The following is a 27049-nucleotide window of genomic DNA, read 5'->3' on the forward strand; positions in this document are numbered from 1 at the left end:
AGATGGCTCCAAAAACATGCTCATGCTCAATGATGGGAGCTTAGCATATCAGTGCAAAAGACGAGGCTGAAGCATTTGCAACCATCTTCAGCCAGAAATGCTGAGTGGATGATCCATTTTGGCCACCTCCTGAGGTCACCACCATCTTAGATGCCAGTCTTTAGCCAAATTGATTTACTAGCCAAGCTGTTCCAATGCTGCTATACCATTTCATATACCTGACAATGTGGAAAATTGCCCAGGCATACCCTGTTCATAAAATATTGGATAAACCTGGTCCGGCAAATTACCGTGCCGTTTGTCTACTCTCGATCACCAGCAAAACAATGGAAGGTGCCATCAGCAGTGCTATCCAATTGCCCACACTCAGCAATAACCTGTTCACTGTTGCTCAGTTTGGATTCAGTCAGGGCCATTCGGCTCCTGACCTCATTACAGCCTTTGTCCAAACATAAGCATAAGAGCTGAACTCAAGGGGTGAGGTAAGAGTGCCTGTCTTTGACATCAAGGCAGTATTTGACCAAGTGTGGCATTTAAGGAGCCCTAGCAAAATTGAAGTCAGTGAGAATCCAGAGGAATACTCTCCACTGGTTGGCATCATACCTAGCACAAAGGAAGATGTTTGTGGTTGTTGGGAGGTCAATCATCTCAACCCCAGGATACTGCTACAGGAGTTCCTAGACCCAATTGGCACCCCATCCACCATCTTTATTATTCATGAATGAAAAAATAAGAATACTTTCGAAAATATTTATTGAATTATGTCATCACTTACCAAAGACTCAGCATGTTGCTATTATATGATTGTTTTCCGTAGATTAAAGCTCCAAAATCTAGACATTTTATGGGCATATAGGAACCAGATGTCCACATTTTAAGAATTTTGATTTGATGGTTTAACATACACTAAAAAGCAATATGCTGTAACATAACGTGTTTGACAACCTGTGCTTCAAAAATGAAGGATTTTCATTGGGCACAATCACAAGTCAGTGCTTTGCATTGGGACATAGCAACTTGATCTCATTGATCTTTTGTGATATACATGCAAATTAATGACGGCCAAAGAAAATAGGAAATGCAGAAGGAGCCTTTTAGCTAAAAGTGGGGGGAGTATGTAGACAGTTTACCAACACGGCTGATGGAACAAGGATCTTCTAAGGAATTTTGAGAGAGATTCTTTGTCATCAAATAGAATTCTGGGTTATTAGGAATGCACCAGGGGAATACTGACAATGGATGGACTAAAGGTCATACAAGCCCAGCAACAATAGGCCAGTCAGTTTAACCTCTGTGATGGGTAGCTTCTGGAAATGATAATTCGGGATGAAATTAACGGTCACTTGGGCAAATGCGAATTAATTAAGGAATGCCTACATGGATTTGTTAAGGGAAAATTGTACTTAAATAACTTGCTTGAGTTTTTTAATGAGGTGACAGAAGGTGGATGAGGATAATGTGGTTAATGTGGTGCAAATGAACGTTCAAAAAGCATTTTATGAAGTGCCACATAACAACCTTGTGAACCAAGTTAGAGCTAATGGAACAAAAGGCACAGTAGCAGTATGGACATGAACTTGGCTGAGTGACAGGAAACAGAGTACTGATGCATGGTTCTTTTTTTCTGTTCATTCATGGGATGTGGACATTGCTGGCTAAGCCAGAATTTATTGCCCATCCCTAACTGCCATTGAGAAGGTGGTGGTACCTTGAACTGCTGCAGTCCATGTGGTGTAGGCACATGTATAGTGCTGTTAGGGAGGGAGTTCCAGGATTTTGATCCAGCGACAGTGAAGGAACAGTGATATATTTCCAAGTCAGGATGGTGAGTGGTTTGGAAGGGAACTTGCAAGTGGGTGGTGTTCCCCTGTGTTTGCTGCCTATGTTCCTCTAGATGGTAGCAGCCCTGGGTTTGGAACGTGCGGTCTAAGGGGCAGTACAGTGCAAACCTTGTAGATGGTACACACTGCTGCCCCTCAGAGTCGGTGGTGGAAGGAGTGAATGTTTGTAGATGGTGTGCCAACCAAAAGCGCTGCTTTGTCCTGGATGGTGTCAAACTTCTTGAGTGGTGTTGGAGCTGCACTCATCCAGGTAAATGAAGAGTATTCCATCACACACCTGACTTGCGCCTTGCAGAGGTGGACGGGCTTTGGGGAGTCAGGCGGTGAGTAACTCATCACAGGATTCCGAGCCTCTGACATGCTCTTGTAGTCACAGTATTTATATGGCTAGTCTAGTTCTGTTTCCAATCAATGGTAACCCCCAGAATGTTGATAGTGGGGTATTCAGCGATGGTAATGCCATTGAATGTCATGGGGTGATGGTTAGATTCTCTCTTGTTGGGGATGGTCATTGCCTGGCACTTGTGTGGCGCGAATGTTACTTGCCACTTATCAGCCCAAGCCTGTATATTGTCCAGGTCTTGCTGCATTTGGACTTGGACTGCTTCAATATCTGACGAGTCGCTGAACATTGTGCAATCATCAGCAAACATCCGCACTTCTAACCTTGTGATAGAAGGAAGGTTATTGATGAAGCTGCTGAAGATGGTTGGGCCTAGGACACTACGCTGGGGAACTCCTGCAGTAATGTCTTGGAACTGAGATGATTGACCTCCAACTACTGCAACTATCTTCCTTTGTGTAGGTATGACTGCAACCAGCAGAGAATTTCCCTCTGATTCCCATTTACTCCAGTTTTGCTAGGGCTCCTTGATGCGACACTCAGCCAAATCCTGCCTTGATGTCAAGGACAGTCACTCTGACCTCACTTCTGGAGTTCAGCTCTTTTATCCATTTTTGACCCAAAGCTCTAATGAGGTCAGGAGCTGAGTGACCCTGATGGAAGGCAAACTGGGTGTCAGTGAGCAGGGTATTGTTAAACAAGTACTGCTAGATAGCACTGTTGACGACCCCCTCCATCACTTTACTGATGACCGAGAGTAGACTGATTTGAGTGGTAATTGGCCAGGTTGGATTTGTCCTGCTTTTTGTGTACAGGGCATACCTGGGCAAGTTTCCACCATGCCGGGTAGATGCCAGTGCTGTAGCTGTACTGGGAACAGCTTGGCTAGGGGTGCAGCAAGTTCTGGAGCACAAGTCTTCAGTTCTATTGCCGGAATATTGTCAGGGCCCATAGCATTTGCAGTACCCAGTACCTTCAGCTGTTTCTTGATATCATGTGGAGTGAATCGAATTGACTGAAGACTGACATCTGTGATGCTGGACACCTCTGTGGAGGCAGAGATGGATCATCCGCTCGGCAATTCTGGCTGAAGATTGTTGCAAATGCTTCAGCCTTATCTTTGGGACAGGAGGAATTGAAGATGCGCGGGCATCAGTGTTAGGGCTCCTGATTTTCTGGATATATAACAGGGGACAATTTCAAAATTTGTGGATGCTACAAGATTTGGAAGTATCGTGAACTCTGAGGAGGATAGTGTTAAACTTCAAAAAGACATAGCCAAGTGTAGAGTGGTGGAGAAGTAGCAGATGAAATGTAATGCAGAGAAGTGTGAAGTGATTGATTTTGCTAGGAAGAACTAGGTGAGACAATATAAAACAAACAGTGTAATTCTAAAAGGGGTGCAAAGCAGAGGAACCTGGGAGTATATGTGCAAAAATCATTGAAGGTGGCAGGACAGATTGAGAAAGTGACGAAAGCATACCAGATCCTGGGCTTTATTAGTAGCATGGGACACAAAAGCAAGGAAGTTATGATAAACTTGTATTATAACAATGGTTCAGCCTCAACAAGAATATTGTGTCCAGTTATGGGCACCACACTTTAATGCCTCAACATCCTTCCCAGAAAAGGTACAGAAAAGATGCACAAGAATGGTTCCAGGGATGGGGAATCTCAGCTATTCTGATAGATTGAAGAAGCTGGAGCTGTTCTCCTTGGTGAAGGGAAGGTTGGGAGAAGATTTGATAGAGGTATTCAAAACCATGAGGGGCTGGAAAGAATAGTTAGGGCGGACCTATTTCCGTTGGGTGAAGGATCAAAACGCTAATTTAAGTTGATTGGCAAAAGAAGCAATGGTAAAATGAGGAAAAACTTTATTACACAGCAAGTGGTTAGCATTTAGAATGCACTGCCTGAGGGTGTGGTGGAGACATTCATTCAAAGTATTCAACGAAGAATTGGATGATTATCCGAAGAGAGAAAATTTTCAGGGCTATGGACAGAAGACGGGCTTGGGACGAGGTAAGTTATTTTGGAAAAGTGTTGGCAAGGACACAAGGGACCAAATAGCCTTCTGCACTGTAGCCATTCTATGATTCTCAGAGAGGGGCAAGAGTGCTACAACTAGAGTCAATTGACCACCAGGTGTGCCCTTGATCAAGCAAGCCATAGCATGCTGAAAATGCCGCTGAGGTGCCCTTTAGTGCTTTACAACCAGGATCTCCAGAATCATTGTGGTGTGCTGCATCCTCCAGAATGTTGTGCAGCAGAGAGGGTTAGAGGTGGAGGATAGCTATGATACTCATTCATCATTTTTGCTAAAAGGGAATATTGAAGAAGAGGATGAAGATAATATGAAAACAGGGTACCTATCGTACATTGCTGCCCAGATACCCTAATAAAACTGCTAGTAGTGATGGACATAGGGGAAAAAATGAAGTCATCTGGGCCCGCCACCTCCCACCCCAAACTACACAGAACAGTTCTTCGACTACTCGTACACCCATTGCATATCTGGTCAATTGATCCTGTTATGTATTGCACTTTCACTTGCTTTATGTTGATGTTGAGCTGGCATATAGGATGCAATAATGGGCAAGAAGTAGAAATAATGCTAAGCAATAATTTTTAATGTGCCGTGATTTAAGAAAAAACACTTAACATTTTATCAAACACCCATATTTTCACATGTACTTGATGAAGTACATTGCTTTAGCCTGTGCTTCCTACCACTTCTACATGGCTCATCCTTAAAATTTCAGCAGAAGTAGAGACAGGTTGCTTAAATCCCTACTTTTTTGCTTTTTGGTTATGGCCTTTGGGTTTCAATGTGCCTGAAGGTGTTCCCATCAAAGACTGCTCCACTTGCACCTATGCAGGTTCATACTCTGGCATTGGGCGATGAAGCAGCATGTCGGGTACTGATAGAGTAGAGGGGGGCAATGAATGAAGTGGGAACTCATTGAGTGGGGTCCCTCTGACATGTTCCCTTTCATGATAATTCCTCTTCTTGGCCTGCACCACATCGCTCCTATCGCAATGCTGGCAATCAGTTTGCTAGATATAAATACTGCAAATCATGGAAAGATATCGGTCATCTTGTTTAAGGCTTGCAGTGTTCATGACCTGCAGAGATTCATTTGAAATATGTGCTTGACACCACATGAAGGTGGCTATTCTGTTCATTCTTGTAATTACCTAGAATACTTTTGTTGGAATTTGACTCTTTCATCCTCTCTGCTATTGTGGAAAGTGTATGGCATGTCTGTCAGTGTCTTGCAGATTTCCTGTTGGAACTCTCTCATTCTCCTTCTCAATGAGGCACTCTGAGATTCAGCACCTGTATCCAACTTAGCAGAGTTTGGAGAGGATTGCCCCACCCACTCTAACATGGATTCTCCGTAGCTGTCCCTGCCACCACTGGCTGCACTGTGCTCACTTGTGGATTGTGAATCACTGGGTGAAAACCCAACTCACTCTCGCAGTGAGCTCTGAAGAAGAGTCATATGGACTCAAAACATTAACTCTATTTCTCCCTCCATGGATGCTGCCAGAGCTGCTGAGTTTTTCCAGAATTTTCTGGACACAGATGTGCCACTTATCCCATGGCTGCCTCCTCTGCAACTTTGATATGCGCATTTTGTAACAGGTGACCTCAATGCTCTCCCTCTCCCTTGTGTTGTCTTCAACAAGGGTGGAAAGAACATGCCTGTGAGTGATTGAAGGTCATGTATTCACCCAGTGGCTGCAGTGCATTCAGTGAGGGTGACTGAATGCATTGCATTGTCTAAGAATGGGTGAGTAACAGTGGTAGATGGATAAATGGAATGATGAGGAAGTGCATAGAAAGTAAAAGATGAGTGCTGTTGAAAGTTAATTGGATGTGAGGAGTGATGTGATAAGAGTACGTCTCAAGACAGAGTGCCGGTGCTGTGTCCATCACTTGCAATGTTCCGTTAGCTGCACGCAGCAGCCTGGAAGGTACCCATAGGCCTCATTTGAATTAAACACTGTGAAAGCTGCGGATAAAAAGTTAAAGTGGGCATGCATTGAAATAAAAAGGCCATGCAAAATTACAAAATTTTAAAGGGAACATTGACTGCATGATCGAGGTGAATATGCAACGATATTCATTTTCCTGACCAGATTAGTTCATTAAACTTCTTCCACCGCTGTATCCATGTCCACCGCTCAGTGCTGCTGGTCTGCTCAGGTACTTTTAACCATGCCATTTTGGTAACAGCAGTAGGTTTCTTTCACTTGTTGCTTGGAAAAATAATATTCCTCCTGGCCCTGACTGCACCTAGTCGTAATTTTTAAAAAAAACATGGAATCTGGGTGCTAGCTTTGCTCTTTGTGAACCTGCATTAGATACCCCCTGCCTTCTCCAAATTCTACTTTCATATTGGTCCTTTCAGTAATTAATTTGAGATCATGTTATGCGCATGCATGTCATGCCCACTGCCTGACTTAGAAATGCAGAAGGAGCATTTAATCAATCGGCTGTCATAGGTGAATCTGTCTCACTAAGTTTTCTTTCAGGTCAGAAGCAGAGAGCTCCCCCTGTCCCCAGCCCAACTCAGGATCACAGAATTGTTATAGATTAGAATTGTGTCTGTGCCCGCTCTCCGAATGAGCATTTAAGCTATTTTCGCCTTCTCCCCATAACCCTGCATATTCTTCCTTTTCAGATAATAATCCAATTCCCTCTTGAATGCTTCAATTGAACCTGCCTCCACCACACTCTCAGGCAGAACTTTCCAATAAAAATAGAATATGCCGAGAACCAACAGGTCAGGCAGCATTTATGGAGGGAAAGAGTTGACACTTTAGGTCTATGGCCTTCATCAGAGCTGAGGAAAGGTAGAAATCTAATCGGGTTTGAACAAGTGAAAGATGTGAGGAGGAGGGGGGAAGAATACAATGTAAAGTTTACCATAGGATGGAGGTAAGAGAGATTAAATGGCAAAAGATTTCATGCTACAGAAACCAAATGGATTGGTAATACTTAAAGCAAAGGAACAAAAGATATGTCCAGGTGAGGCGTGAAGGACTGGATAGCAGCAGTCCAAATGTGAAGTGAAGGAGTATAAGAAACAAGAAAAAAAGAACCAGCAAAAAAAAACCAAACATGAAACAAAATAGAGGCAGAGGTTATGATTTGAAATTGTTGAACTCAGTGTTGAATCCAGAGGGCTTACGAGTGCCGAGTCAAAAGATGAGGTTGTCGTTCCTTGAGCTTTCGTTGAGTTTCATCGGAACACTGTCACAAGCGAAGGACAAAAAAGTCAGAGTGGGAGCAGGATGGAGAATTCAAATGACAAGCGACAGGAAGCTGCGGGTAATGCTTGTGGACTGAACAGAGATGTTCCACAGAGCAGTCAGTAGGTCTCCCCAATGATTCTGAGCAAGAGAGCTTCAAGGTGGAAACATCTCCTGTAGACTTGTTTGCTCAGGGCATTGTCACCATCCAAAAACTCCCACATTCTGCAGCACAAACACACAACCTGCTTTGCCATATCTGAGACTAGACTTAAATAATTAAATAAATGAACTAAGTCTTTATTCGATGATTTTTGTATTTATATCAAGTAGTTTAACTAGTTCTGCTATGTATGTAACATAACATATACTTTTCTGATCCTGGTTTAAACCACTGCCTTAGAGGGAAAAAGAAATAAACCTTAAAACTCACAAACCAATCATCTACCTAATTAATCCCTCTGGAGTTTACCTCTAAGTTCTCGCCATGTCCCGCTTCATCTCTCGGACCACTCCTTATTCTGTAACAGACCAAAGCAATACCTCTTCCCTCCCTGCGCTGAATTTCCTCACTCAAACCAAATTCCTAGTTAAGTACTTCATTTAGCGGCACTCTATTGAGCTAGAATTTGTGCTCGCAGATGTTCTAAATCATTCATGTTAGTTTGTGAGGCATTTCTGAGTACTGTTCTACTGAAGGAGCAGCCTGAAAGGAGCAGGGCATGGAATAGAACCCAAGCATTACTTGCTTTCCCACTCTCTGTCTTAGAAATAATATTGGGCCTAAGCTACTGATATGCTGAACAGTGCGTCGGACATATGAACATACGAATTAGGAGCAGGAGTAGGCCATTCAGTCCCTCGAGCCTGCTCCGTTATTCAATAAGACCATGGTTGATCTGGTTGTAACCTCCACTCCATATTCCTGCCTACCCCCGATAATCTTTCACCTCCTTGTTAATCAAGAATCTATCTAGCTCAGCTTTAAAAATATTCAGAGACTCTTTTCCTCAAAAGGCAGTGGAAGCAGAGTTCCAAAGACTCAAGACCCTCTGAGAGAAAATATTTCTCCTCCTCTCCATCTTAAATGAGCAACCCCCTTATTTTTAAACCCTGACCCCTAGTTCTTGATTATCCCTCAAAAGAAACATGCCCTCCACATCTACTCTGTCAAAACCCCTCGGGACCTTAAAAGATCTCAATCAAGTTACCTCTTACTCTTCTAAACTCCAGTGGATACAAGCCTAACCTGTCCAACCTTTCCTTGGAAGATAACCTGCCCATTCCTGGCATTAGTCAAGTAAATCTTTTCTGAACTGCTTCAAATGCATTTACATCTTTCCTTAAATAAGGAGACCAATACTGTACACTGTACCCCAGATGTGGTCTCACCAGAACCCTGTGTAACTGAAACATAACCTCCCTACTTTTGTAATCAATTTTGCTCTCAGTAAACGATGACATTCTATTAACTTTCCTAATTACTTGCATACTAACCTTTTGAGATTCATGCACTAGGACACCCAGATCCATCAGAATTTCAGCGCTCTGCAATCTCTCACCATTTGGATAATATGCTTTTTTATTCTTCCTGCCAAAGTGGATGATTACACATTTGCCCATATTGTACTTGATTTTCCAGATCTTTGCTCACTCATTTAACCTATCTATGTCACCTTGTAGCCTCCTTACGTCTTCTTCACAACTTACCTTCCTAAATATCCTTGTGTCGTCAGCAAATTTAGCAACCATACCTTCGGTACCTTCATCCAAAACGTTTATTTAAAGTGTAAAAAGTTGAGGCCCCAGCACTGCTCTCTATGGCACACCACTCATTACATTCTGTCAACCAGAAAATGACCCATTTATACCTACTCTCCATTTCCTATTAAGTACCCAATATTCTATCCATGTCAATATGTTACCCCCACAACATGAGCTTTATTTTCCGCAATAACCTTTGATGTGGCACCTCAACTTCCTAATGGATATTTAAGTACAGTACATCCACCGGTTCCCCTATATCCACAGCACATGTGACTCCTTCAAAGAACTCCAATAAATTGGTTAAACATGGTTTCCCTTTCACAAAACCATGTTGACTCTGCCTGATTACCTTGACTATTTCTAACTGCCCTGCTATAATATCTTCAATAATAGCTTCTAACTTTTTCCCTATGACAGATGTTAAGCTAACTGTTCTGTAGTTTCCTGCTTTCTGTCTCCCTTTTTGAATAAAGGAATTAACATTTGCTGTTTTCCAATCTAATGGAAGCTTCCCCGAATCCATTGAGTTTTGGAAAATGAAAGCCAACACGTCAGCTATCTCACTAGCCATTTCTTTCAAGATCCCCTAGGATGAAGTCCATCAGGACCCAGAGATTTGTCAGCCTGCAGCTCCAACAATTTGCTCAGTACCACTCCCCTGGTGATTGTAATTTTCCTGAGTTCCTCCCTCCCATTTCCTGATTTAGAGCTATTTCTGGGATGCTCCTTGTATTCTCTATATTGAAGGCCAATGCAAAGTACCTGTTCATCTGTCATCTCTTTACTTTCCACTAATAATTCCCCAGACTCACTTTCTATAGAACCAATGCTCACTTTATTAACTCTCTTAAATGTCTATAGAAACTCTTACTATCCATCTTTATATTTCTAGCTAGCTTCCTCTCATATTTGCATAATAATTTTTCTCTCCTTATTAATCTTTTTGTCATTCTTTGCTGTTATTTATATTCTGTCCAATCTTCTGACCTGCGACCTGCAATTATATGCTTTTTCTTTACGTTTGATACTGTCTTCAGCTTTTTTAGTTAAGCATGGATGGTGGGTCCTCCCCTTGGAAGTTTTCTTTCTCATTGGAGCGTATCTATTCTGTGTCTCCTGAACTTCCCCATCACATCCCCCACTGACTGCTCCCCCTGACAACCCTCCGACCAGACCTGACCATCCCCCAACCTGACAACCCCTCCTGACCAAACCCACCTGCCAGCCGAGCCACTTGGCTCACTCACCGACCCACCCGTTCACTAATTCATCACCCACTTATTCACCCATTCACTAACATTCACATTGGACATTTAAACTGACAGCAGCTAGTGCCGTAAAAAGGTGGGAGGAAGAGGAGGGGCGGGGTGGGGGGTGGGAGAGAGGTGGTGGTACGCAGCTCCTGTACTAATTTGCTTCGCTGCTCTCTGCATGGATGCCTGCCCTGAGAGACCTCTTCTGCATTGTGGATCAGAAGTCTAGTCTTTTTAAACATATCCAGGTAAGTGGATAATTGATCAGACGAAGCAGTTCTGATGCTGATTGGAAGATTTGGGCCTCTACCTTTTTTGGGAATGAGTTTAAACAAAGATACATGTTCTGTATAGGTTGGTTGTCTGTTTTACACTGCACCCAGGGATAGCTTATGCTGGAATGTTGAATGACAAAAATGTCACCCCCAGAGTGGAATACCACATCTTCCCAGCTGCTCTTGCATGGTACAAATAACGATTGTTTTAATATTACAGATAGCTGAAATGTCAAAATTAAAATCTTTGATCAGGTGAGTGGGGGGTGGTGGTCGAAGAGCAAGTGGAGTGAGTGTTGTCAGTTTGCTGATAGAAAATACCACTTTTTATGTTAAAACTGAAATAGGTTACAGACATTAACAGCAAGAATGGTTTCAAAGGTCAAAAAATATTTGGTACACGTTGTCAAATAGGATTTGACTGTTCTATGCAGATGGTTATTTAACACGGTAGTGATCTCCAGGTGCAAAATGTCAGGCTGGTGCTGTCTTATTTGTTTTTTATTTTTATGGCCTATTTGAATATTTCCAGTTAGGAATAGTTAGATACTAAATTTAGCTCAGAATTGGCAGCAGTGGAGTTATTGGTGTTTTTAAGTGATAACTGCTCCATCTGTTGTATGTTAACAGCCAGAACCAAGCAGATGGGACACAAACCACAATCTGTTAAAATATGCTAGAGGTCTTTCTATTGCATTCTGATTTAGAACTGAATTGTATCATTTTTTTTTCCTGTTACAACACCCTGATTGTTGGTTTCTGGAGCTGGACCATGTCCATTGCTGGGTGGGTTATACTTATAATAATGATTTGGTAGGCGTTGCTACTTCCATTCGGGTAGGACTACGAATTTTGCAATTTTGAATTTTGAATCTTCTGTCTTAGAATGATGAACTGTAGATTTTTGAAATGATATTATTTATGAGATATCGTTGCAGATTACTTCTAGAACAGTATTTGTTTTGTAAAAGTAGACAATTAAAATAATGCATTTGTCACTTTGTAATAATGTTGGAGGTTTTAATTAGCTAAAGATTTTAGAAACAGGTAGACGCTGAATTAAACATTTAACTAGACACCTATAACAATGGCAGTAGGGATTTTCTCCTCATGAACTTTTGGAGTGAAGGGAACTAAATTGTATTCTTTGAAATAAAGTTTGGGAGTATCCATTTTGTGTCCAATATTAGATTAAAATTTAAGTACATTTTAAGAGTTACAATTCTACAGAATGTAGGACGCACATTTGAAACTGGGTATTCAGTTTAGGCAATCATGGTGTGAACATGTTGGAATGAACCCTGCCACCATATCTGTTCCAGTGTTTTTTTTCCTTACACTATGCATTATTAGCTTTCTGCTGCTCCCTGTCAGTGACCTCCACTCATCATCCAATCCTGTCTCCTTTTTAATGACAATTTCCTCTACATTCATCAATCTGGCCATCTGGCAGTTGGTTTCTATATTTCTAGTCTGTAACCAATTAACTACTAATTTTCTCACTACCTCTCCCTTTGTCAGTTCTCTATTGATTACGATTAGTCATTGTTCCTAAACTAGCTATAGTTTCCCATCCCTTGTCTATCCATCATCTAGTTATCTCTTAATTATTTGCTGCCAGTCAGTAAATTAACATTCTGTCCATTTTGCTACATCTCTTCATTTGCCTGAATTTTTGTAACCTTTTTCCTGAGACACTTGATTCTGAAAGAACAGTTTCACTTTTTACAATATGACCACGGTGTCCATATTGTGAACGCATTATTATGGACACATCTGCAAGTAGATAATTAAGACATGTAGCACAATTACACAACTGAAACAAGTTAAGACTTATAATTAGCAGAAGTGGATATTTATTAAATTTTATTTATGTTTATTCAGTAACTATTGGCTTAATTACATAACAATGTAATGCAATGTTGATCTCTGGAAATCACTTTGGGGGAATTTCAGCGCAGGAAGGAATTTTTAATAAATTTAAGTAATCCGGATTTGCTGCAGATCCTTTTCCATTGTGAAATTTCTTCTGCATTTAGCAATATATTTTATCGTATTTCCTCCTACTTGCAGTCTGACCTGCTCCCCCAACACCCTAACCCATCCCGAAATGCACAAAAAAGGCTGTTAACTCTTTCTGAACCATATCAGTTGAGAACTGAATTCAGCGTTTGTCTACCATAAGTACCATTGGAATTTTTTTTTTTGCAATTAAGTTTTTTTATTTTACATTCCACTCACAATGGCATTCTGCTAGGACCATGTCTGGAACAGCTGTGCTTCAAGAAAATTTAAATGAAGGAAACTATTCCAAAGATCCCATGCCACCCGGCAACAATAAGATTTCAATGACAAGCAAGAGTGGTAATGTTGTCTGGCTGCTACCTTTCTGGAAAATGTCTCACATTTTATAAGGTGGTTTACCAGGGGAAAACCAATACACAAATATTACAGAGCTACTTCTGAATTGATTCTATACTATAATATCAATGTAAAAGCAGTATTTAGTAAGTAGCTTCTTTCTATTGGTTTTTATGCTAAAATGGTAATTTGCAAATATTCTGCAGATTTAAGTAGAGTACCTTTTGAGCCTCACCACTGTAATAATTTAGTTATCAAGTATCTGCATCATTGATTTGGTAGGAGTCTTTACCCTGAGCTGAAAAGTCATAGAATTCACACTCCATTATTGATTTGAATGTAAAATCCAGGCTGATACCCAGTGCATGAGTAAGGGAGAGCTGCATTGTTGGATTTCCTTGCTATTTTAATGAGTTTGAGGTTTTAAATAAAATCTGGGGTTTTTAGAGGTGTAGGCCCTTCAGAGGCTGGGACCTTTTTCCACTCAGGTTGCCAACTCTGGTCAGAGGTATTCCTGGATGTTTGATTACATGATATCTGATCATATGTTCTTGCATTTATCTTGTTACAATCAGGGAGAGATGGTAGGAAAACTTTTCCCTTTTTTCACACCTCTTGGTTGACCACAACAAGATATGTATTTTGAGAAGAAGTGCTTTTAATCTTTTCAGTGTTGTGACTTCAAAGAATAGACACAAACAAGCTTGCTGGTAAGTTTAAATGTAAATTATAAATACTGTGGCTACAAGAGCAGGTCAGAGACTAGGAATCTTGCAACGAGTAACTCACCTCCTAACTTCCAAAGCCTATCCACTATCTAGAAGGCACAAGCCAGGAGTATGATGGAATACTCTCCACTTGCCTGGATAAGTGTGGCTCCAACAACACTCAAGAAGCTTGACACCATCCAGGACAAAGCAGCCTGTTTGATTGCCAACCCATCCACAAGCATTCACTGCCTCCACCACTGACACAGAGTGGCAGCAGTGTGTACCATCTACAAGTTGCATTGCAGGAACTCACCAAGGCTCCTTAGACAGCACCTTCAAAACCCATGACCACTACCATCTAGAAGGACAAGGGCAACAGGCACATGGGAATACCACCACCTTGAAGTTCCCTCCAAGCTACATACCATTCTGACTTGGAACTATATCGTCGTTCCATCACTGTGACTGGATCAAAATCCTGGAACTCCCTCCCTAACAGCACTGTGGGTGTATCTACACTGCATGATCTGCAATGGTTTAAGAAGGCAGCTCACTACCACTCTCTCAAGGGCAATTAGGGATGGGCGATAAATGTTGGCCTAACGAACGAAGCCCACATCCCAAGAATAAATAAAAAGAAAACGTTTATTTGCACAACGCCTGAAAAGTAAACACAACGAAACACACAGACACCCACACACACAGAAAGATGAGTTCTAGAGGTGAAACCTACACTTAGATTACTAACAGAGCACCAAGAAACAAGTTATTATCCTTAACCAGTGTTTTAAGATGTAAAGTGTTGCAGGCCTCTGAAGGATTCTCTCTTGGCTCTTTGAAGACAATGGAGGTGTTGGAAGTTTCTGGGTTTTTGATGCAAAATTGTGGCCGAGCTTCTATTGAGAAGAAATATAATTTTGCAGGTGAAGACAATTTAACCCCTTTCGCTGCCTGAGAGGACCCTCTTTTAGAGGCAGGGCTCTTTTCTTCAGTGCTGGGTGTGATCCCTCTGTGTTGCTGGTCCCAGACTGCCTTGTCAGCTTCCTTTCTGGATGAATAAGGTATTGACCACCGCCTCAGCTACTTTCGGTCACGTGAGGGCTACATCAACACATCCCGTTGACCATACAATGGGCATTCAGTTCCTTCCTGAGTCTTCCTTACATGGCCACTGATTGCTCCTTAGATTCTTTCAATTCACTCGTTAGATCTTCAATCTGTTTCTTCGAATTTTCCTTTTCTGCTTTTAAAGTCTTTCATACTGTGTACCTCATCTTTCATGTTTTTCAGCATAGATTGAAGTTCAAGAATTTCATTGTCCTTTTCACAATTGAGATCCAACATTTCATCAAACTCATCTTCCATATGTGAAAGTTAATTTTCTACATTGAACAGTTTTCCTTTAGCAGAGCCTAATTTCTGTGTGCTATCCTTCAAGCTCACATTCTTTAATTTTTCTCCTGCTAGTTGTTTCTGAGACTCTTCACGTTGCTTTGACAGAATTTCTACTTTCTCTTGCTACTGCTCAACTTCTTCTTGACATTCTAGATTCTTGATTTTCATCTCAACTATGTCATTTTTCAGCAACCAATGGTTCTCAGTACATTTGAGACATCCAGTGCTTTTTCTTCCAGCTTCTTGAGCTTCATTGTCGGATTTATATCTTCATATCTTACTTTTGTCTTTTCTTTCTCTGCCTGTAGCTCTGTCCTTGTCCTTCATTTTGGTTTCACTGTTAGCCAGGTCCGTCTCCAGCAAAATCTTAACTTGTTTCAGTTGTGTAATTGTGCTGCATGACTTCATTATCTACTTGCAGCTTGGAATGTTCCTTCCTTCCAGCTGGTTCTTCAGCTCTTCAGCCTCTTGTATCTTTTGGCTTCCTCCTTGAATATAGTACATTGCTGAATCATCTCTGCCAACTGGTTCTTCAATTCTGACAGCATCTGTGAAGAGGAATACAGTTAACGTTTCGAGTCCGTATGACTCTGCATCAGAACTGAGGAAAAATAGAAATGAGGTGAAATAGAAGCTGGTTAAGGGGGGTGGGACAGGTAGAGCTGGATAGAGGGCTAGTGATAGGTGGAGGCAAAGAAGAGATTGCCAAAGATGTCATAGACAAAAGGACAAAGAGGTGTTGACGGTGGTGATATTAGCTAAGAAATGTGCTAATGGTGACATTAAGGATAAAAAGCAGGACGAGCAAGTGACAGATAGCCCTAGTGGGTGTGGGTTGGGGGGAAGGGATCGAAATAGGCTAAAAGGTGGAGATGAAACAAAGGATGGGGATTCATTTAAAAATAATGGAAATAGGTGGGAAAAGAAAAATATATTTTAAAAATATAAATGATTAGAAAAAGGGGGATTGGAAAGTGGGTCGGGATGGAGGAAAGGGTTCATGATCTGAAGTTGTTGAACTCAATATTAAGTCCGGCAGGCTGTAAAGTGCCTAGTCGGAAGATGAGGTGCTGTTCCTCCAGTTTGCGTTGAGCTTCCTGGAACATTGCAGCAGGCCAAGGACGGACATGTGGGCATGAGAGCAGGGTGGTGTGTAGAAATGGCAAGCGACAGGGAGGTTTGGGTCATGCTTGCGGACAGACCGAAGGTGTTCCGCAAAGCGGTCACCCAGTCTGCGTTTGGTCTCCAATGTAGAGGAGACCGCATTGGGAGCAGCGAATGCAGTAGACTAAATTGAGGAAAGTGCAAGTGAAGTGCTGCTTCACTTGAAAGGAGTGTTTGGGCCCTTGGACGGTGAGGAGGGAGGAAGTAAAGGGGCAGGTGTTGCACCTTCTGCAGTTGCATGGGAAGGTGCCGTGGGAGGGGGTTGAGGTGTAGAGGGTGATGGAGGAGTGGATCAGGGTGTCCCGGAGGGAATGATCCCTGCGGAATGCCGCCAGTGGGGTGAAGGAAAGATGTGTTAGGTGGTGACATCATGCTGGAGTTGGCGGAAGTGGTGGAGGATGATCCTTTGAATGCGGAGGCTGGTAGGATGATAAATGAGGACAAGGGGGATCCTATCATGGTTTTGGGATGGAGAGGAAGGAGTGAGGGCGGATGCGCGGGAGATGGGCCGGACATGGTTGAGGGCCTGTCAACCACCGTGGGTGGAAAACCTCGATTAAGGAAGAAGGAAGACATGTCAGAGGAACCATTTTGGAAAGTGGCATCATCAGAACAGATGCGATGGAGGCGAAGGAACTGAGAGAATGGGATGGAGGCCTTACAGGAAGTGGAGGTCCAGACAAGAGCATGAAGCGGCACCGAAGCAGTCATCGATGTACCGGAGAAAGAGTTGTGGGAGGGGGCCTGAGTAGGACTGGAACAAGGAATGTTCCACATACCCCATAAAGAGACCGGCATAACTGGAGCCCATGCAGGTACCCATAGCTACACCTTTTATTTGGAGGAAGTGAGAGGAGTTTAAGGAGAAATTTTTCAGTGGGGGAACAAGTTCAGCCAGACATAGGAGAGTGGTAGTGGATGGTACCTGCATGGGACCCAGTTATGCCTGTCTCTTTATGGGGTATGTGGAACATTCCTTGTTCCAGTCCTACTCAGGCCCTCTCCCACAACTCTTTCTCCAGTACATCGATGATTGCTTCGGTGCTGCTTTGTACTCTCGTCTGGACCTCGAAAGATTTATTAATTTTGCTTCCAATTCCCACCCCTCCCATCATTTGCACATGGTTCATCACTGACACTTCCTTGACCTCTCTGTCTCAATTTCTGGTGATAGACTGTCCACCAGTATTCATTACAAGCCTACCGACTTCCACAGCTACTTCGACTACAGCTCCTCACACCCCGCTTCCTGTAAGGACTGCATCCCATTCTCTCAGTTCCTTCGCCTCCATCGCATCTGTTCTGATGATGCCACTTTCCAAAATGGTTCCTCTGACATGTCTTCCTTCTTCCTTAATCGAGGTTTTCCACCCACGGTGGTTGACAGGGCCCTCAACCGTGTTCGGCCCATCTCCCGTGCATCCGCCCTCACACCTTCCTCTCCCTCCCAGAAACATGATAGGGTCCCCCTTCTCCTCACTTATCACCCCACCAGCCTCCGCATTCAAAGGATCATCCTCCGCCATTTCCGCCAACTCCAGCATGATGCCACCACCAAACACAACTTCCCTTCACCGTCCCCCCCCCCACCTCTCCCCCGGCAGCATTCCGCAGGGATTGTTCCCTTCGGGGCAACCTGGTCCACTCTCCATCACCCCCTACACCTCAACCCCTTCCCACGGCACCTTCCCATGCAACTGCAGAACGTTCAACACCTGCCCCTTCCCCCCTCCTCACTGTCCAAGGGCCCAAACACTCCTTTCAAGTGAAGCAGCACTTCACTTGCACTTTCCTCAATTTAGTCTGTTGCATTTGCATCTCCCAATGCGCTCTCCTGTATATTGGAGAGACCAAACGCAGACTGGGTGACCGCTTTGCGGAACACCTTCGGTCTGTCCACAAGCATGACCCAAACCTCCCTGTCGCTTGCCGTTTTATCACACCACCCTGCTCTCATGCCCACATGTCCGTCCTTGGCCTGCTGCAATGTTCCAGTGAAGCTCAATGCAAACTGGAGGAGCAGCACCTCATCTTCCGACTAGGCACTTTACAGCCTGCCGGACTTAATATTGAGTTCAACAACTTCAGATCATGAATCCTCTCCTCCATCCCCACCCCCTTTCCGATCCCCCTTTTTCTAATCATTTATATTTTTTAAATATATTCTTTTCCCACCAATTCCATTATTTTTAAATGTATTACCAGTGTTTCATCTCCACTGTTTAGCCTATTTCCATCCATTCCCCTCACCCCACCCCCACTAGAGCTATCTGTCACTTGCTCATCCTGCTTTCTACCCTTAATGTCACCATTAGCACATTTCTTAGCTAATATCACCACCGTCAACATCCCTTTGTCCTTTTGTCTATGACATCTTTGGCAATCTCTCCTTCGCCTCCACCTATCACTGGCCCTCTATCCAGCTCTACCTGTCCCACCCCCTCAACCAGCTTATATTTCACCTCATTTCTAATTTTCCTCAGTTCCGATGAAGAGTCATACGGACTCAAAACGTTAACTGTATTCCTCTCAGCAGATGCTATCAGTACTGAATTTTTCCAGCTATTTTGTTTCAGATTTCCATCATCCACAGCATTTTGCTTTTACCTTGGTTCTTCAATTCGTTCAGAGTAACATTAAATTCATCTTGCTTCTTTTCATAATTTTCCAGAGGAACAAACTTTGACCTGAGGGATCCTTGTAGCAAGTGAAGGTCCTTCAAAGGTTTTCCTTTTCTTTGCAAAGCTCAATTGCTTTGTCTCAAGTTTTGTAATTCAACAGAGTCTCCTTGAGTTTCTTCTTCTGTTCTTCCATTCTGCTGTGTCAGACAGTCTTCAGTTCTTCATGCTGCTTTAGGGTTAGGTACTCCTGCATTTAATCTTGAAGGAGAATCAGCTGTTCTTTCAGGTGTTTATTTTCTTGTTGACCTTTTTCCAATTCACGCTGCATTTCAATGCATTGCTTTCTCGCTACTGATAGCTCCAAAGCTACTTTTGCTGAAGTAGTATTCAACTTTTTTTTTAGCTCCTCATGTTTTTCCAGGGCTATGTATTCACTCTTCAAAGAGTCTTTCAGGGCAGTGACTTCTTTGGGCACCCTTTCTCTCTGCTGTTCTGCTTGGCTGTAATTCTGGTTGAGGTCTTCAAACTCAGCTTTGATATGAGCAATTTCTTTTTAAGGATTTTGTTTCTTTTGGGTTATCTCAGATACCCTCCCTTCATTCACAGTCAGCTGCTTTGCTCCACACTGCCACCTGCTGTTGCAGTTTGGGTAATGTCAGCATTTTCAAAAAGCTCAATTTTTAAGCTCTCGGCTGCTTTTCAGCCTCTTCTTTCTTCTGCACTAAGCTCTTCAGCTCCTGCACTTCATTGCGCTGACATGGTCTGCGACCATCCTGTATTTTACAGAGGTATTGACTTGCTTGCCCTGGGGCCTCCCATCGCCACCTAGCCCTGGGGTCTCCCATTGTCCCCCCAGCCCTGAGGCCTCCTGTCGTCATTCTCCCCCCCCCCTCACCCAGCCCTGACGTATTGTCTCGCTTGCCCCAAGGCCTCCTGTTGCCCCCCACCCCCCTGCCCAGCCCTGGAGCCTCCTATTGCTCTCTCCCCCACAGCACCCTGGAGCCTCCTGCCGCACCCCCCCCCCCGAGCCCTTGGGCCTCCTGCCCCTTTGGTGATTGGTTTGGGGTGTTCTAGACCTTTTAATGTCTACGTTCTCCACAACTTGGAATTTTAAATATTTTTTGCCGGCCTTTAATATCTCACCAAACGTGGTTGAGGCTTCATATTCTTTGATTATATGTAAAACAGAGGTGGATAGGTACTTGGTAAGCAAGCGGGTGATAGGTTATTGTGGGTAGGTGGGATGCAGATTTCAGGTCGCTATCAGATCATCCATGATCGTATTAAATGACAGAGCAGGCTCGAGGGGCTGAATGGCTTATTTCTGTGCTTTCTTCGTATGTTCGTATCCAAACCTTGTTTTAGGATTACTTCATCTGCAGATACACCAAACAAGTATAAAAACATATTAACTTGTACTTTTTCTGATTTCTTTTTTAATCCTGATGTATTCCTGCAATCTAAACATTTTCTCTGCCAGGAGTCCCAATTTTGGGTCTGGTTTAGCCCTTCCCTTAGCCTAAACTAACCTGGTAGTTTTAATTTATCATCTATGGCCATTTTTCATAATAGGCAGGTACTCCTTTAAATTTTTTTTCCTGTCTATTCAAAATGGCTCCACAGCTGCTCTCAGTTCTTCCCGTGCTTTGTCAGCTTTCGGCAGGCTCCCACTGCACCAACAGGGCCTTGTTTTTCAAACTAATCAATGTCAAAACAAGCCGTTTGGGCCAGTTACCTGCTCCTCTAAGCCTGAGAATTAACTGGAAGGTGATTTGTTCTAACTCTGCCTGCCTGTTTAGAAAAACCTTTTTTTCCCCTTGAGCCCACCTTGGCCACCACATGTTATGGCAGCAGCCGTGAACCTGTTGCTACAGCTTTCCTGCTGCTGTGGTCTGGATGTGCTGATCCTGATTGCTGCCTATTTTAAAAGGTAATTTTAGCTTTTTTTACTGTCTTTTGCTCACCCTTCTTGTGATTTAGCTAGATCTCTTGACTCTGCATTCACTCAGGTTCTTCTTTTCATCTGCACAGTGAATCCTCTTGCTTTTCAGCCTTTTTTTTTACCCCATTTTGAATTTTGCTCAGCCTTTTGTGATCTGGCCAGGCCCTCTGACTCTGCCTCCGATCAGGTCTATCTTTTCATCTGCCCAGTGAATTCTTCCGCCTTCCAGCCTTTTTGCCCTTTTTTGAATTTTACTCAGCCTTTTTTGATTTAGCCTTGGTCCCTCGACTCTGTGTTAGATCAGGTCTGGCAGTGGACCTCCACCTGCCCTTGTGGAGTCCTTCAGCCTCCACATCCGCAATGGAATTTTTTTTAGCTGACCTCCATCCGTGTCTTCAATTTCTTTTTAGGTGATCTCCAACTATGTCTTCAATTTAGGCACACCTTGCTCAAGTCAGGCTTCGATTTCTTTAGTTTTTCATGCTTTGAGAATCTTGGTTCCTTCCCCAGCTTCTCTGGGATTTTGGGGTCCACCCTTTATTTCCTCCATGTTGTAAGGTTGTTTGGTGCCTCACTAAGAGGCCTCGAGGCTTGTATTGTTAAACGTAAACCAGGTATTGGTAAGTCATAACTATATACATATCCAAGGTACTGCCATTCTTGGATGCTGTCTCCATACACAGTCTGCCATTATGTGACTCTCTACAGAATACCGTGGGCAGTACTGTTCTCCAATTCCACATTATCCCTTGCTCTGCCTGAACACCCCTATACTACAGAGTCCACTGTCCAATTATCTTTACAGACATGTGACCGTCATAACCTTAAAAAGGCAAAGTCCCCCATAGTTGAGTATCTTTGCTTGTGATTTAATGCCAGAAGCTATTGTGTGAGAAGCTCCGAAAACCAGGAGGCCGCCTGCAAGTTGGTGATGAAGGAAACAGAGGGTGAGGAAGAGAGGAATGGTTGGTGGGGGGAGGGGATGGCGGTTGCAGCCAGAGGTGATAGAAACTTTGATTCTGCCAGCAATTAGCAAAACTCAGTGAATTTCATTCATAATTAGTAACAATACTGGTAACTCATTTTCCCCTCGAGTCAATCTGTACTTGGAACTTACACATCAAAGCTGGCAGGGACACACTGACTTGAATCAAACCGACAGATCACAAAGGGCAGCAAACTCCCTGCTTGAAGCATGCCTCAAAGGGCACATTGTCCTAAACTCAGCTCAACAACATTTCTAAGCCATTCCCTTGTCTTGTACTTAAAGGAATGTTTTCATAGAATGATAGAAGTTACAGCACACAAGGAAGCCATGCAGCCCCAGTGCTGTGTCCTGTACCTCCATTCCCCAAAAATCCTCCTTTTCAAATATTTATCCCATTACCTTTTAAGTGATGTTCTGACCTCTATCGCAATCAGTTCTTCTAATAAAGCATCCTACTCATTTCACAAACCATTTCTCCCATCTCCTTTGGATTTCCGGTGAGAATTCTCAGCCTCGATCCTTTTGTTGTTATTTTGCCCAGCATTAGAAACAATCTTTCACTTTTCTCACAATGAAGTCTGAGTTTTACTCACCTTGTTACTAGCTGTTCCTCTTGCAGCGCTGCTTCCACTACCTTATTACTGCTGCTTCCAGCTCTGTAGGAAATGCTAGATTGTATGTCTACACATTATGCATTCTCCCCCTTCCTACTACTCTCTGGCCTCCCTTTGTTGTACATGCCTTTAAGGGGTAGCAGCACGCCATTGTAGTATAAGGATGTTCGGCAGAGCAATTGTTAATGTGGGACTGGAGAACAGTACTGCCCACGTCCTGGTGTGGAGAGTTATATGATAGTTGACTAATGGAGTAGAGTCTGGAAAGAGCCAGCATGGAGGCAGCATCCATGCAAGACAGTACCTGGGATATGTACACAGTTATGGGTTAACAATAAATGGGTTATGTTTAAACATACAAGTCTACAGACCTCTTAATGAGACACAACAAACCTTTACAACACCCTCTCTTTCTCGTAGGGTCGAGCTGCTACTACAGCAAAAGATTTAAGGGGCAAAGTTTGCACACGTGCAGCTCACAGTAGTGCATGGGTAATTCATGTCCTATTCCAGGTGACTGCTGAATAGTAACCCCAGTTTATACTGAGTTTCTACTCCATAGTGTCTGCTATGTCGTTCCCACTGCAATCTGGGGCCTCTCCATGTCTGTGCTCACCAATGCAATCCCCAGGGAAGATTTCAAGTGCTCAATGAGAGTTGTGTTTTACCAATGCCAAATGATATGCAAATGTTGTGACAATGTAATTTATGGAAGAGTTAGCACTGGAGCATATCCTTAGGTGCAACTGTTTTCTCTTGGGTGCAAAACCATCCTATGGATGAGACATTAAACCCAGATCTTGTCTGTTCAGGTCATTATGGCTGAATTTAAAGCAGAGCAGAAAGTTCACTTGGCATCCCAGCCAACATTCTTCCTTCATCCAACAGTATTAAAATGTATTTTCTGGACTTGCATTTGCTGCTGTGGTGTTTGTTTACATAGCAATAACTATTTCTGAAGTAATACAAAGTGCTTTGGGATGGCCTGAATTGTTCTTTATCAACTTAGTGTTTTTCACATTCCTGTGAGTTAAAAATAATAGGTGTTCTGCTGGTAAAATAGAATTCCTACTGGAGCAGACATTAATGCAGAATTAACCAAGTGGCACTGGCCTAATAACACAACAGCACAGATTCAAGTGAGGTATTATGGGAACACAGGAAATAATAATTTCTGCAAAGCACCCACTCCCCAGTAGCATTCAGCTTGTTATTGTGTCATAGTGTTGCTGAAAGCCAAACTAAACTGAAATGTCTTTCTTCATTATCAGCCTCTGCTTATTCTGCATTCTCTAATCCTTTGTTTCCTTCACTCTGTCTTCCTGTTTGTTTCCAGCAGGTTGTCTTCCTCCTTCCCTTTCAATATGTATGCAAGTGCACACAAATATATGTCTGTGATTGGTATGCTGTTGTTAATTCTATATTTCTGCCTGCTCTGTATCTCCTTGCCACTGGGCTGGGTGAGGAGTAAGCAGAAATGGTGAAGCCTTCCTACAGTTGAGAGACAGCATGTATTTGATAATCAGGAACGGGAAAGCAGGATCGTGGTACTGAGTTAGGAGCAAGCTGAGGAGATAGTGTGGAGTTGGTGTTGGTGAACAGGGCAGAGCAGAATTGGATTCGAAACAAAGAGCCTTCTGGGTCAGAAAGTATAGTCTTTCACATATGGACATAAGGTGCAACCCAATACTGATGATATTGCGAAAATTAGAGCAATATGCTTTTTAGAAAATGAAGTTTCTCTGCCTTCAGGACTTCATTACTCCAGCACAACTACTGGTGTTCCTAAAGCACCTTATATGTCAAATTGACTCAAAAGTAGTTACATTAAGGTGAAAAAGAAATAGCTAACAGTGGGCAGGATGAAGGGTAAAATATAGAGAGCTAAGGCAGAGTGATAAAGGCATGGTCGAAGAGAAGAGGTTTTTAAAAGTGGGGATGATGTGAATAATGCAAAATGAATAAATAGGAGACGGTGGAAGCAATGCAGAGAGAATTAGGCTAGAATTTCCAGAGGACAGAAGTGTATTGGATAAATGAGTGGCTTATCAGTGGAGTGGATATAGTGGGGGGCAAGGCAAAACTTGTACTTTGAGGAGTAGAGGATGCAAGCTATGATAAAGATGTGGTTTATGTCAGTGGAGGAAAGCAGTCTTGGAGTGAAATTGAGGGAGGAAGATGAGTTTGCTTTATACAGAGAAATCTGTATAGTCTGAAGAAACAGCTAGGAGCTTGATGGAGCCAAGGCAAAAGGCACATGAATCACAGAAGCACACAGTGCAGAAGAGGCCCTTCGGCCCATCGAGTCTGCATCAACACATAAAAAACACCTGGCTTACCTACTTAATCCCATTTACCAGCTTTTGGCCCATAGCCTTGAATGTTATGACGTGCCAAGTGCTCATCCAGATACTTTTTAAAGGATGTCCATGCCCTCATAATCTTGTACACCTCGATCAGATCGCCCCTCAGTCTTCTCTGTTCCAACAAAAACAACTCAAATCTATCCAACCTCTCTTCATAACTTAAATGTTTCATCCTAGGCAACATCCTGGTGAATCTCCTCTGCACCGCCTCCAGTGCAATCACATCCTTCCTATAATGTGGTGACCAGACTGCACACAGTACTCCAGCTGTGACCTCACCAAGGTTCTATACAACTCCAACATGACCTAAAAACAAAAAACTACTGCAGATGCTGGAAATCTATGCCTCGATTGATAAAGGCAAGCGTCCCATATGCCTTTCTCACCACCCCACTAACGTGCCCCTCCGCCTTCAGAGATTTATGGACACACATGCCAAGGTCCCTTTGTTCCTCAGAACTTCCTAGTGTCATGCCATTCATTGAATACTTGTCAAATTACTTCTACCAAAGTATATCACCTCACACTTTACAGGGTTAAATTCCGTCTGCCACATGGATGATGACCAGACTTGAAAAGAATAGCTTTAATCTTGGTAGTTAAATTATAAATGGGTTGTACATTTTTTTAGAAGTAGGTGTGGTAATGTTCCAAAAAATATAGCAATATTAGATCTTCAATTGTGTGGGGAGGGAGAGCCACAAATTGCTACTGTTGCCCAAGGTGACAAAAGCCAGAGTTGGGCCGGGAGTGTCAGTGAATTTAACCTGGAGCTTATTTATATCTGTTTTCAGAAGGGCTTACTGGTGTGTATGTATAGATAATTGACTGTACCATGGTACATGTGATATTGTGTATTGTGATCCTGTGTGTTTCCAGAGGTGTGTGGCAATAGCTTGACGTATGTGGTGGTATAGAAAATGGCATAAAACTCTGCCAAGGATGATTTTATCAACTGCATTTTAGACTGTTGTATATTTTAAGTTAGTATATATCCAGTGAGTAAATAAAGTATAATTGCACATTCAAAGTAAAGAATTGGCACAAGTATTGGCAGCAAGAGGAGTGGAACCAATTTCTCTGTAGTGTAATTGTGAATGAAAGATTTGGAAAAGAGATCGAAATGTTCCACCGTTGAGAACAGCTGTTGAGAACAGATAAATTTTCAACTGCTGTTTTAATGATTTTTACATTACAGAATTAATTATTGGGAAAGAGAATCCTATTCTCCTTAGCAGGCTGTTCGATTTTAAAATACAAAGGAAACATCCAAGAGGCCCCCTCTGCCTGTGAAAGTTGAGCATTACTGGAAGCTAGTATCTCAATGTGTCTTGAGCTGTCATCAATGTGCCAGACAGAAGAATTGCTCGCACAAACATATATCAAGCATATCAGTTTTCTGCTGGCTTTTGCAAGTATGTAATTATTGGAGGTTATATTAAATGATTGGCAGCCTGAAATAATATTTGTGCTCAAGGGGAACAATAGATTGATAGGACTCGATCAATTTTCTTCGAATTATGATGTTTTGGTTTGTAAGCTGGTTTATTCATGAGGCATTATACTCCAGTAATTAGCTGGTGATTGCAGCCAACAGCATTTGATTTTGGAACCATTCAATTTACTCAAAAATTTACTGTGAAACTATATTGCAGCTAATTCATAAGGACATATCTGTTTTCTTTCACAGAGGAGTAGAGGACAGAAACGAAAAAGGGGAACCAGCTCTGATGGGGAAAAAGCTGAGGTTTGTGCTTAGTCTGGAAAACAGATTATTTTTATCTAAAAATATTATGTATATGTCTGGAATGTCATTTTTGTTATTGTTTCCTAGGAACCAATTCCTCCTAGAGCAAGGCGGCGACGGCAGACCTCATTACAGAAAAGACCAAAATCAGAAGATCTGAGAACAGAATGTGCTACATGTAAAAGTCCTGGAGACAATGAAAATTTAGTCAGGTAGCTGTTTTATGAGCTTTGCTACTGCTGCTTAAAGTTCTGGCTTCATTAGTACTTAATTATAGCCATAAATGAAGTAAATTGGTATGCAGCAACCTGTTAAAAATCTGATTCTGTGTAGGAACATTACTTTACAAAAGTAGATTGATTCTGTTTATTGAACTGCCACACACATTTACGCTATGGAT

General features: G+C 42.6%; 1 protein-coding gene across 10 annotated transcripts in view; it reads left to right on the forward strand.

Annotated features, from left to right (window-relative positions):
- Positions 1-27049, forward strand: part of phf14 (PHD finger protein 14) — a 313616-nt gene that overhangs the window by 172527 nt on the left and 114040 nt on the right. For all 10 annotated transcript variants that reach the window (XR_013576193.1, XR_013576194.1, XM_078538816.1 and 7 more), the window contains 2 exons: positions 26593-26649; positions 26737-26861. Coding sequence is in view for 8 of the 10 variants with exons in the window: in XM_078538816.1 (XP_078394942.1) it covers positions 26593-26649; positions 26737-26861 (182 nt within the window). In the remaining 2 variants the exon portion in view is untranslated. The remainder of the gene's footprint in view (positions 1-26592; positions 26650-26736; positions 26862-27049) is intronic.

The sequence above is a fragment of the Cetorhinus maximus genome, chromosome 3 (genome assembly GCF_964194155.1).
Source record: "Cetorhinus maximus chromosome 3, sCetMax3.hap1.1, whole genome shotgun sequence".
Taxonomy (NCBI): domain Eukaryota; kingdom Metazoa; phylum Chordata; class Chondrichthyes; order Lamniformes; family Cetorhinidae; genus Cetorhinus; species Cetorhinus maximus.